Source organism: Theobroma cacao, chromosome 8 (genome assembly GCF_000208745.1).
Source record: "Theobroma cacao cultivar B97-61/B2 chromosome 8, Criollo_cocoa_genome_V2, whole genome shotgun sequence".
Taxonomy (NCBI): Eukaryota; Viridiplantae; Streptophyta; class Magnoliopsida; order Malvales; family Malvaceae; genus Theobroma; species Theobroma cacao.
In genome coordinates, this window is record NC_030857.1 from 12,699,129 (window position 1) to 12,712,526 (window position 13,398).

General features: G+C 35.9%; 1 protein-coding gene across 1 annotated transcript; it reads left to right on the forward strand.

Moving 5' to 3' along the window:
- Window positions 706-2,361, forward strand: LOC108663032. Its single transcript, XM_018125518.1, has 2 exons — window positions 706-867; window positions 1,633-2,361. The coding sequence occupies exons 1-2, from the start codon at window positions 706-708 to the stop codon at window positions 2,359-2,361; spliced, it is 891 nt and encodes a 296-aa protein (XP_017981007.1).

Sequence of the window (13,398 nt, forward strand, 5' to 3'; positions counted from 1 at the left end):
TGGGTTTGGACATCAGAGTGCTACTTGTAGAGGTCAAGTGAGGGTATATGCTGTAACACCCCAAGAGGCCCATACATCCAATGCAGTGGTCTCAAGTACTCTTTCCGTTTGTAATATGAATGCTCGAGTATTGTTTGATCCTGGTGCTACCCACTTTTTTATTTCTTCATGCTTTACATCTCGTTTGGGTAATGATTTTGTTAGGAAAGAAGAACAATTAGTGGTGTCTACTCCTTTAAATGAGGTATTTGTGGCTGAATGAGAATATGAGTCCTGTGTAGTTCGAGTCAAGGACAAGGATACTTTGGTGAATCTAGTGGTGTTAGACACCTTAGACTTAGATGTGATCTTGGGAATGGATTAGCTATCACCCTGCCACGCCAGTGTGGATTGTTATCATCAATTGGTTAGATTTGATTTTCCCGGTGAACCATCATTTAGTATTCAAGGGGATAGGAGTAATGCTCCAACCAATTTGATATCGATCATGTCTAGCAGAAGGTTGTTAAGATAGGGTTGTTTAGGTTACTTGGCTGTGGTAAGGGATACTCAAGCGAAGTTGGAGATATAAGCCAAGTGTCGGTGGTGAATGAGTTCATGGATGTATTTCCTGAGGAACTACCAAGTTTGCCTCCCAAAGGAGAGATTGAATTTTGCATAGATTTGATTCCCGACACTAGACTTGTATCCATACCCCCATATAGAATGGCACCGATGGAGCTTAAGGAACTTATGGATCAGTTGGAGGATTTGTTAGATAAAGGCTTCATTCGCCCCAGCGTCTCACCATGGGAAGCACCGGTGCTATTTGTAAAGAAGAAAGATGGGTCACTTAGATTATGTATTGACTACCGACAACTTAATAAGGTAACAGTGAAGAATAAGTACCTCCTTCCAAGAATAGATGATTTATTTGATCAACTACAAGGAGCACAATGTTTCTCTAAAATAGATCTATGATCTGGGTACCATCAGTTGAGGATCCGGAATGACGATATACCCAAGACCACATTTCGAACAAGATATGGGCACTATGAGTTCTTGGTGATGTCATTTGGGCTTACGAATGCACCTGCAGCCTTTATGGATTTGATGAATTGAGTGTTCAAGCCCTATTTGGACAAGTTCATGGTGGTGTTTATTAACGACATCTTGATCTACTCGAGGAACAGAGAGGAACACAAGCAGTGTCTTAAGATAGTGCTCCAAACTTTGAGAGAACATCGATTGTATGCCAAGTTCTCCAAGTGTGAGTTCTGGCTTGAAAGCGTTGCATTCTTGGGACATGTGGTATCCAAAGATGGGGTACAAGTCGATCTAAAGAAAGTCGAGGTAGTGGAAAAGTGGCCAAAGCCAACATCAATTACGGAGATTAGAAGCTTTTTGGGTTTGGCTGGCTATTATCGTTGTTTTGTGAAGGACTTCTCCAAAATAGTCACCCCTTTGACTAAGCTGACACGTAAAGATACAAAATTTGAGTGGTCAGATGCTTGTGAGGATAGCTTTGAGAAGCTTAAGGCATGTCTCACCACAGCTCCAGTATTAAGCCTACCGCAAGGCACAAGGGGTTATACAGTATTTTGTGATGCATCACGGGTTGGTTTAGGGTGTGTATTAATGTTGCATGGGAAGGTAATCGCATATGCATCAAGACAACTTAAAAGGCATGAGAAAAAGTACCCCGTACACAATTTGGAGATGGAAGCAATCGTGTTCGCCTTAAAGATTTGGAGACATTACTTGTATGGTGAGACTTACGAGATATATACGAATCACAAAAGCTTGAAGTATATATTTCAACAAAGGGATCTTAACTTGTGGCAACGTAGGTGGATGGAGTTGCTAAAGGATTATGATTGTACTATTCTTTACCATCCTAGTAAGGTAAATGTGGTGGCAGATGCCTTGAGTCGAAAATCAATGGGGAGTCTGGCACATATCTCTATAGATATGAGACCTTTGATTAAGGAGATGCATAGCTTGGGAGACGTGGGTGTTCATTTAAAAGTTTCAAATGCAAATGCATTGCTAGCACATTTTAAAGTGGGGCCTATCTTAATGGACTGGATCAAAGAAGCACAAAGTAAAGATGAGTTCGTAGCTAAGGCCTTAGAGAACCTTCAAGGAAGGAAAGGAAAGATGTTTACTAAAGGCACTGATGGAGTATTGAGGTATGGAACTAGACTTTATGTGCCCGCTAGTGATGGATTGAGGAGAGAAATATTGGAAGAAGTGGACATGGCAACCTATGTAGTACATCCAGGGGCTACAAAGATGTATCAAGATTTGAGGGAGGTGTATTGGTGGGAAAGACTCAAGAAAGATGTAGCTGAGTTTGTCTCTAAGTGCCTGGTTTGTTAACAAGTGGGCAAAACATCAAAGGCCCGCGGGAGTACTACAACCGTTACTAGTGCCTGAATGGAAGTGAAAGCATATTGCAATGGACTTTGTAATGGGTTTGCCTCGAACTAGTGAGGGCTATGACTTGATCTGGGTCATAGTGGACCGGTTAACGAAATCAGCTCATTTCCTTCCAATTAAAACTACATACGGGGCCGCCCAGTACACCCAACTTTATGTAGACGAGGTAATAAGGCTGCATGGCATTTCTATTTCTATAGTATCTGACAGGGGGGCATAATTCACCAATAGGTTCTAGGAAAAGTTGCAGGAAGCGTTGGGCACTAAGTTAGATTTTAGCACGGCTTTCCACCCATAAACAGATGGCTAGTCTGAACAAACGATACAAACATTGTAAGATATGTTGAGGGCCTATGTAAAGACCTTGGGGTCAGGTGGGATCGATATCTACCCTTAGTGGAGTTTGCCTACAACAACAGTTTCCAAACTAGTATCCAAATGGCACCATTTGAAGCATTATGTGGACGAAGATGTAGGTCGCCCATTGGATGGCTAGAGATGGGAGAAAGAAAACTCTTGGGGCCTGAGTTGGTGTAGGACGCCACCGAGAAGATACATATGATTCGACAGAGGATGTTGTCAGCACAAAGTAGACAAAAATCATATACTGATAACAGACGGAGAGACTTGGAGTTTTAGGTAGGGGATCATGTATTTTTTAAGGTCTCACCAACAAAAGGGGTAATAAGGTTCTGCAAGAAAGGAAAATTGAGCCCTCGGTATATAGGACCCTTCAAGATCTTAGAAAGGGTTGGAGCAGTAGCATATCGGTTGGCATTATCGCTAAACCTTTCGAATATTCACCCCGTGTTTCATGTGTCAATGCTTAGGAAGTATAACCCGAATCCATCTCATGTAATACGGTATGAGACCATCCAGCTGAAAGATAATTTGACCTATGAGGAGTAACCGGTAGCTATCTTTAATCGGCAAGTCAAAAAGCTCCGTTCAAAGGCTGTAGCATCAGTGAAAGTGTTATGGCGAAACCACACCAGTGAGGAGGTAACGTGGGAAATCGAAGACGAGATACAGGCAAAGTATCCACACCTCTTTAATGTATAGAGGTAAGCTACCTTATAGTTGGATTTAAATTCGGGGATTGAATTTCTTTTAGTGGGGGAGAATGTGAGATCTTGACTTCTAGAGACCCGTAACTAGAAGTAAATGCGATAATAAGGACCAAGGGTAATTTCATCATTTCTCTTGGTGAGCCTCTGAAAGTAGTTTTCTAATCTTATTAAAGTTCAAGTAGGCCTAAGGAATGAATGAATAAGGGTAAGATAATGAAGAAGATAGAAATAACGATAATTTTCATGGTAGGGGTAAAACAGTCATTTTGCATCTTGAGTTGAAATTTTTAAGTTTTCATGAACCCGAACATTCTAGACCCTTATGGACCTTGTCTCAGTGTTAAAGAAGTAAAAAGATTGTATAAAGGCAATGGAAAGACAAAATGACCTTGTTAAGGGCATTTTGGTAATTTCATGAGAAAATGGATAAACATAAAGCATAAATATCTAAGTTCCTAGGAGGTTTTTCAAATTTCCAGCACTTTTTCTTCTTCTTCTTCCTTTCCCACATTTTTGCATCCCCCATGGCAGCTTGCTTTGAAACTTCCATATATTTCCTCGAGTTAACCCCGATTTTCATGTTTTTGTGCACCCTTTTCACTAAGTTCTTTGTGCTCTTTTGCTTTTTCACCATAAAACCATAAAAAACCTTTCCTTATTACACTCTCTCACTAGTTGGACATTCTAGAGAGAGAGAGAGAGAGAGAGAGAGAGAGAGAGAGAGAGAGAGAGACTTTCCACATTTGTTTGGAAGCTATTGGAAGAGAATTTAGCTACAAAGAAACCCTAAGGTGAGTGATGAACTAGGCTTGGTTTTAAGTTGTTGATAATGGCTAGTAATTGAGATTATGAGCTGTTTTATTGTTGAGGTTGTTTATTCTTTTTTAGTGTGATTAGAGTAGAGCAAGGAATAGCCATTTGATATAATTGGAAGCTAATTAGGAATGACTAGTAGAACTTGAATTAGAAACTAGCTTTTGGAGTGATATTAATGTAAATTGGATTGGTTATGATGTTTTTGTGCGTGATAGGTTCCAACAAGGCCCCACAGCCCCATTTGAACCATTAGTGGAGGTTAGAGTTAATTAGAGGTTCAACAATACCGGTGAGTGAACTTGCATTTCAAAATTGTTTTGGAAAATAGAATTGTGTTGAGATGAATTATTTGCTTGATTTTATCCAACTTTTCTTTACAAATTGGTGCTTGGGAACAAGCCCTTGATAAATGCTTTGATGTTGTAAAAGGTGTGAAATGTGTAAAGAGGATGAATTCATATGCTCCTATATTGTGTTGGTATACATATTTGAATGTATGTTGTGCAATGATAAATAATGTTGTATGATGATAATGAGGTGTGCGAGTAGGGAGTGTACACATGATGACATTGAAATGTGCAAGTAAGGAGTGCACATATGGTGGTATTGCCTTGTACGTGTAGGGAGTGCACAAGAGTTGAGGAAGGCGGGGTGGTGTAGGTGTTATATATGATTATATCTATAGATATGTGATAGAATGTGTGTGATTGTATGGCATGTTGAAATTGGCATGATGAACCTTGAGAATTTCCCATTTTCTTGCAAATTGATTTTATTGTAGCACCAAATAGATTTTAGTGCAAAGGAGGTCCTTTCTACATTTAAGTGCCCTGCTTCTTGCTACAGCAAGAAAGCATTCTCGTTGCAGTGAGAAACATTTTGTTTTGGTCGTCAACAACTCGCTACAGTGAGAATAAATCTCGCTGCAGCGAGAAACTCTCAAGTTCTAGTGTAGTGTTTTCACTTCAATGAAGATTTTGACCACATTCCTGTCTGAACTAGGAAAAGTAGTAAACATAAAAGTTGTATCCCTACCTCTTAGATTTCTAATGGTTTAAAAATCAGGTCAATTGGACTTCTATAGTGGGAGATATGCTAGAAAAAGTAAAACACATGTAAACTGACACTATTTCTCGTTGCAGCGAGAAACTTGCTGCCATGCTTGCTACCTTGCTTGATTTTGACATATTTTTCACCCATTTAACTTCATGGATTGATCATGGGTTTTTGCAACACTATGAGGTTATTAATCAAAGTTTGAAATGAGGGGTTTTTAGTAAGAAATTAAATCAATTGCATTGTTTTTGAAATAAGTGCATCATGATTTCTAAATTCTTCCTATCGATTGCTTGTTCCCTTCTTATGTTCACTCATTGCGTTTGTACTTATTGTTTTCAATTTCATGTTTTCAGATCAGGAGGTAGTTGGAACCTAGGTCGAGGTGTCCACGTAGTTTCGTCTCCTTGGTAGGTATTTTGGCATTCAGTAGCCGCACCTTCACTATGGTCACTCTGCTGGAAGTCAAGAGTCATTTTGTTTTATGTATACGTTCATGTGATGTAAAGTCTAAGATACGTGTCTTAGACAAAATATGTATATTTTAACTGTTAAAGCCACCATGAGTTGAAATGTTAACATCATTTTGGGTTTATATTAATGAAATTCTTGATTGTTATAATCCATTATTAAAGTGATTATAAGTTGAACTTATGAAAGGTGACTTGAGAATAGTTGATGGAATGTTGAGCAAGATTATATAATAGGCTTGCTTGGGCTTTGTGGGCTATGCCCATTGGGCCCATGCATCGGTCATGGCTCGAAAATTGGGTGGTGACACCGAAACACCAATTTTTTTCCTTCAAGCTTCAATAATGGCATATGGGACGAAACCTTTCAATTTTTCTCCAATTTCTCCAAGCTGACCTTTCTTTCTTTTTCTCCTCTCCTTTCTTTTTTCTTTTTTCTCTTTGCTTTCCTCTCGGGTGGAGCTCTCAAGGTTGATCCCTTTTCTCTTTTTCCTCTTAAAGGCACGGGTGTCCCAAGCCTTTCCCCACATTTCTCTTTATTTTATTCCTCACTTCTCATTGGACCAATTCATCACCCATTCAATTTTCATGCACGAATTTTCTTCCTTGTTCATTAACCCAATAGCTATCTTCATTTATCTTCTCCATCCGCCACCTTCACTACCTCATCCTTTCTTTCTTCATTCTTTATTTCATGCACCACCTTATTCATCCAATCATATTTCATTCACAACCTTTTCTTTATATTTTATTTGGTCATTCATTAAACTATTCAAGTCACATGCATCCCACTTTTTTCTTTCCTCATTTGGCCACCTAATACAACAATCTTGTTACATGCAATAGGATTTATTCTTATTCTTTTTTTTTATTTCACATGATGGGGGTCCCACATGTTTCCCACTAACTATTTCCTTTTTGCATGCAATAATTTGCATATAATAGTGAATCCATATGCACATTTCATTATCCCACATATCCTCATTATCTCAATTAATTCTCCATGTCTCCATTCCTTCCAAACTCACATATATTATTATTAATACTTATATCACTAAAATTTCACTCATTAAATTAATATTCTAGAATCAATAAAATAATATTTTATTCACCAAATCATCAAAATTATATTATAACTCCCCCACTTAAGTTTAATGCTTAAATTATGTGAGTCTGTCCATCACTCACAATAAAAATATCTCAATATTATTTTAATAATATTTTACTAATAAAATATTATTTAATTCTAAAATTTTCCATCTGGCTTTCGAGGTTCCAAAACATTTTAATTTATCCTGGTTTAGCTCCATCACTCCTTTTTACTCCATAACAATTGCCTTAATAAAATATTATTATTTTATTATACGTGGAATATTTTATTTTAAAATATTTTTGTCCTCCTTTACCCTCATAAACTCCTTCATTAACCTCAATTGGGCTTAGTCTTGTGCCTAAAGTCATATTAACTACCGTTTTAGGTCACAAGGTGTTACGACCCAGCCCGAAAATAAAACCTCGCCCCCCTTCTGATCCATTCATTTCTACAAGTAGGGGGGGTCTAGAGTTAAGCCTCCCTTTTATTATATAACCTAAAAAAGAGAGCTATAAGCAAAGTACCAAAGTGGTTGCGAGAACGATATGCTTTGGTTACCGATGAATGATACCAAAGGCGACCCTTTCGAGTTTTCGGCTATTTCCTAGATTGAAGTAGCCTTTTGTCACCCTAGCAAATGAAAGAAGTGACTATCAAATAACTTGCCCTACTAAAGTACCAAAGGTGCACTCCGCCTGGTGACTAAGAAAGAAATGGGTTTGCACTTAAATTGAAGTGATGAGGTCACAAAGAAGGAAGAGGGCTCCTATTGAAACGCTTTCCTTTCCTCAACGACCAACTTTCAATACTAGTTGTTACGTTATGTTGCATTTTTTCCAATATCATTGAATAGCATGGCCTAGAGCTACAGTAACTCAAGTGGGAGAGCTGTGTTATGGGGGACCTTATTGCACGGTTTAGAGAGCACTTGTGTATGTGATGCAAGTGAATGTGTATGAAAAAGCTGTCATAAAGTTCATTGTTCATTTCGTCTTTGACCCTCTCTATGTTTCTATGATGGCCCAAGAACACGTTCATTCTTCAGCTGTAGAGAGACTTTTGAATTACGAGGTACCATTACAAGCTCAATAAATACGAGTGTTATTCAGTGAAATAACTTGAATTTTAAATCATTCACTTGCTTTAACTACTCTTGCCATGGATGTGGGAGCATCAACTCCATTCTTGTAGGCTTTTGAGGACCAGAACAAATTGTTGGAATTATATGAAAGAGTCTCGAGAGTGAGGATGCATGCCAATTTCATATGATCAGGTGGAGTGGCACAAGATCTGCCTCTTGGCTTATGTCAAGATATTGATTCCTCCACACAACAATTTGCTTCTCGTATCGATGAATTAAAAGAGATGTCAACCGCCAACTATATTTGGAAATAACGATTAATGGATATTGGTACTGTCACTGCACAACAAGCAAAGGATTGGGAATTCAGTGGTGTAATGTTAAGAGGTCATGCAACATGAAGACATTGATAGCAACATGAGGGAAGTTCCCATCAGGCAACAACGATTCTGGCTGACCCTACTTAAGCATGAGTATTATGTCAGTGAAGACTTGGTGTGAAGCCTTGGAGCTTACGTTAGGAGAGTAAAAGGCTCGGGGCTAAGGTGAGCTATCAATGATCTCAGGTTATGTTTATATTGGCCCGGATCTAGGATCTGGGGCTACGTTAGAACCAAATAAATTTTGGTTCATCTATTATATTGGTCAAGACACATGCTTACATGACTTTTCATTTTGCTTGACCTTAAGGTTTGAAGTCTAAAACTCGACCTGAGCTATGCATTTGAATATGAATTTAATTATCAAGGTTGATCATGGCATATATTGTGAGTTGAGATAGTTGAAATTTATTTTGAATATGCATTTAAATGTTAACTATATCTTCATTGAGCCTTAATGTTTACATGATCTAAAGATTTTGTGTGGATCCAACTTTAGCTTATCGTTCACCATAAACAACATGACATGTCAAATAAAATATGGCCTATAGCTTTAGTTAGCAATGAATGCCTAATGTGCTTTGATTAACTATCTCTTTCTTGAATCTTGATAATTGGTAATCATTGATGATTGAATGTTCACTTTGAATATATTCATGAGTTGAGTGCTTTATTTTCAATTTTTTTTAGTATCACTCATGAATTATGAAGAATATTGAGAAATAGCATGTACCACATTAAAATTCAATGCTTGTATTTTTTTTCGTATATGTCTATATATTTGTGAAAAAATGGAATCATGATTAATGAAGATAGCCATTTATTTTTTGTGGGCATGCTAGTGCTTACTTGATCACAATATTCTCTTACATCATTGCAATAAGTTTAAAATGCATTGGTCATGCTTCATTAATAATGATATGCTTTTTGTGAAAGTTCTCCTTGAATTGATAATTTCATATATAATTTGGAGATTACATCTTGCAATGCTTGCTTCAAAATGACTTGGATGAATGGCCACTTGAAAATGATTTGGAAAAATGCTCGCTAAAAATGCTTAATGATGATAATTTTTTTAATTTCACCTTGAGTTGTTATCTTTATTTATGAATTAGGGAATTTCCTAGAAATGCTTGATTAATACTACTTGGTTGATTGATATTGAGAATAAATAATGAATGCTTGATGATGATTAATTGTTGATAATACTTGATGATAATTGAGAATGATGCTTGAAGACTAATGATACCTTAGACATGCTTAGGAACTACTTTGCAAATATTTCTTGAAATATGAGTATTTGATGCATATGTTGAACATTTATTCAAATGCTCATACTCTTTTGGTTCCATGAATACTTGAGTATTAGAAAAATAAATTGAATATCCATTTAAATGCTCATTTATTCTAGGCTCATGATTTCTTTCATAATATTTGATCTATTAAGGATCTCTAACAATTGGTGTTGAGCTTATGATTTCTTAAGGGGCAGTCAATCATTGTCATTAATATCATAAGGAATTAAGAACTTCAACAATAAGGTTTGGTGAGAATTCAACATTTGGTGTTCGTCGCTACCTGTAACATCTTTCTAAACACCAAAATAGATATTGTGCCTTATATTGCTTCTCACTTAAACTTAAATGTTGAAATGCATAATTGTTATCAAGCCTTAAGTTTTCTCAATTAGTGTCTAGCTTTAAAATTAGCATCAAGCTTTATAATTGTCTCTTCTCACTTGTGCTTTAAATTGATCATATTTTTCTTAAATATTTTGAGACTCGAAGTTGATACGCTTGGAATGCTTAATGATAAGGGAAGTCTTTACTAGTGCTTTACCAATTGATATATGGAGCTGTAAAATGATTCCATATCTCATAATTGATATTGTGCTTTTACAAAGGAAAATTTTACTTATATCTATTAATTGGTATATTGAGCTTTAACACTTGGTATTAGAGTTGAAATATGGCTTATGTTCTTATTGAACATCTTTATGATTATCTTTCTTGAACTTCATAATTGTTATGTCCACATTTTCCTTATAGATATATGTACATGTGGCTTTTTTATTGATAAATCTCTTGATGAATTAATACTTGAATGTGCTTAATGGGTATATTTTTTAATGACTTGGTTGAGGATATTAAGTGCATATATATATGATGACTTGGTGACTTTATAGTTACATATCCATGGTCTTAATGCTTATATTCTTGATGGATTTTCCTAACCATTATTTCTTGAGCTTAAAAAGTTTAATGCTCACTCTTCTTAACCTTTATTGATATAACAAAAAGGGGGAGAAGGTTTATGAGCAAATTTAATTTTATGCATATGTTGAGGGGGAGATTTTAAAATCATTTCAAATGCAAATTCTGCTCATAGTTTTGTCATATCAAAAAGGGGGAGATTGTTAGCTTTAAAATTATTATAGTTTTGATTATGACAAAATGAACAAATTTGCTTGAACATTATTTGAGTGATCCTTGACAAATTCTTGAAATGATTTAACTCCCAAACATTTGTTCTTCCATAGTTACAAGCTTAAATCTTGAAGTTACTGAACTATATCTATAAGCTTTTATGACTTAGGCATACGAGTGCTTATGATTCTCATTCATTAATGTCTGATTTAAGGATTAAATGAAAATCTAAATGCACTCATTAAGGGGAGTTTTGAATATCTTTTTTAATGATGACAAAAAAAGTGAGAAGGAAGACTAAGTTAAATAGAGTTTGATAGGTCTTCATGTTTAATTTATGTGTGTGATACTTAGTTATGGTTTTGTTGAATATTATGTGCTAGTTATTATAGTATTCAATATATCTTGCTTAGCTACTATGAATATTGTATATCTTGATTAGCTATTGTGGATATTATAAATATTTTATTGCAAATCTTTAAAGAAAACTAAATGCATTAACTAAAGGGGAGTAACTCATTATGCATAAAGATTTGAAGCATTCATATTGAACATGGACATTGCACTCTTAATCTAGAAGTATTTTGTTATCATTAAAAAAAAAGAGAGAGAGAATGTTGACTCATTGTGTTTTTGATGATAACAAAACATTTCTATTCATTGGTATCTAATTATATTATTTAAGTGTGTAGGAGAAAGCTTAAATTCATTAATACATTTGGTATTTGAAAGCAAGTTAAGATGCTTGTTCAGTTGCAAGATGGGTTAATTGGTAAAACAAGCAAAAAAGAAAGAGCTTTAATGAAGACAGATTAGTCTTAACCGATTAACATAAATTTTTAATTAATTAAAGCAATTCTGGGCACTACACTTGTAACCACCTTCTCCTTGATTGTTATCGACGTTCGAGACTTGCGAGTGAGCCTGGCAAATCCCGAACAAGCCTTAGTTGAGATTCCTGTTACTTAGTTTGGATATTTTAATGCGTATACAAGTCAACTTGTAATAATGTTGCCAATTGCTTAAATCGAATAAAATGTTGTCATCCAGACATAGCGACTAAATAACCATTGTCCAACTCTAGTAGATTTTAAAACAAATTCAAACATACTTAATATTCATTACACAAACTTAAGGTTTTAGCAATACATTACAGATAAACTAATAATTTTTATAAGTCTAACTGTTTTACACAACATGACCCCTATGCAGCGGAACGACTTAGAGTGGAAGTCTAAGAGATACCATTACCTACGTCTCAGTGAAACAAAATAATGTCGGAGTAATACACTTGAGCTGATCACTTATCTGCAAAAGGAAGATAAAGAGGGTGAGTCCCATAGACTCAGTGATCATCGGCTCAGTGAGCAGGGCGTAGATGGGAAACAAGCTAGGGATAGAAAATTTAAATATTAAAACATAAGAGCATATATAAAAAATTTAACTCAAAAAGAAGTTTTGTGCCATACATGAAAACCAAGAATTTTAATGCAAGATAATAATTTAAATCAAGTATCAAAACCAGTACAAGTAAAGATTTCTACCATCGAAATCATTTAACAACTTTACTGAAAGCGAATCAGTATAATCACGCATGCTCCCGTGGAATCAAACATTACTAAAACTTATACACAAGTTCGCAAATCATCTCGGCGTCGAGAAGTTTAAAAACAAAATCACTGTATAAAACACGGAGTTGTGGAACAACTGTCATCCTCACCATGCGAAAAGAATTCATGTTTAAAAACCCAAAGAGACATCGCTCTTAAGTAGATAATCATAGTAAATCACTCGTGGACCCGCTTCCATGTAATAACAATCTGGGAGGTTCTCTTTCACCTGATTCCCACAACAATGGCAGTCTCGATGATGTTGGCTGATATCAGAGAAATCAAGTGGTCGCAACCACGTATAACAACTTGTGGCCTAGCCATGTATATATATCACAGATTGTGGCCCAAACCACGTCTAACAGCCCATCGGTGACCCAAAGGTTCTCTAGCTAGAGCTCACTTGTGCACAAGGGTCACACTATCCCGATGTAACATTTGACCTACTATCGAATCTCCCGGTTTGGTAAAACCATTTAAAAATCAAGTTGGGTTCCTAAAAGCTGATTTCAAATCCATTTCAAAAGTACCAATCATGGTAACGTGATAAAACCTCTTTTTGTAAGACTTTGCAATGTAAAACCTTTGTATGAGGTTTAAATACCAAATCAGCATGGTGAATATGTAATTTATTCATGAATGCACATTACACAACCAATAAGGCACATTTTGATGTAAACCGTGTTAAAGAGCTTGTTTCCCGATTTCTAAAACCCTTTACATATATGGCTATATATACATATATGCAAAACCTTGTTAAAAGCATGACATTCACAAGCCTAACATTCTACCAACTTATGCTGTCCACAATTGAACTTAAAGTAAACCAACACCTCTATTAATCATATATTGACATATATTTATGGAAATTTTAAAATAGACACACCCTACTAACCTTACAATAGCAGGACACTATGTCACTATCGATTTGGGTGTGTATCTAGCTAATTCTACTTGCCGATCACCTGTTACCTC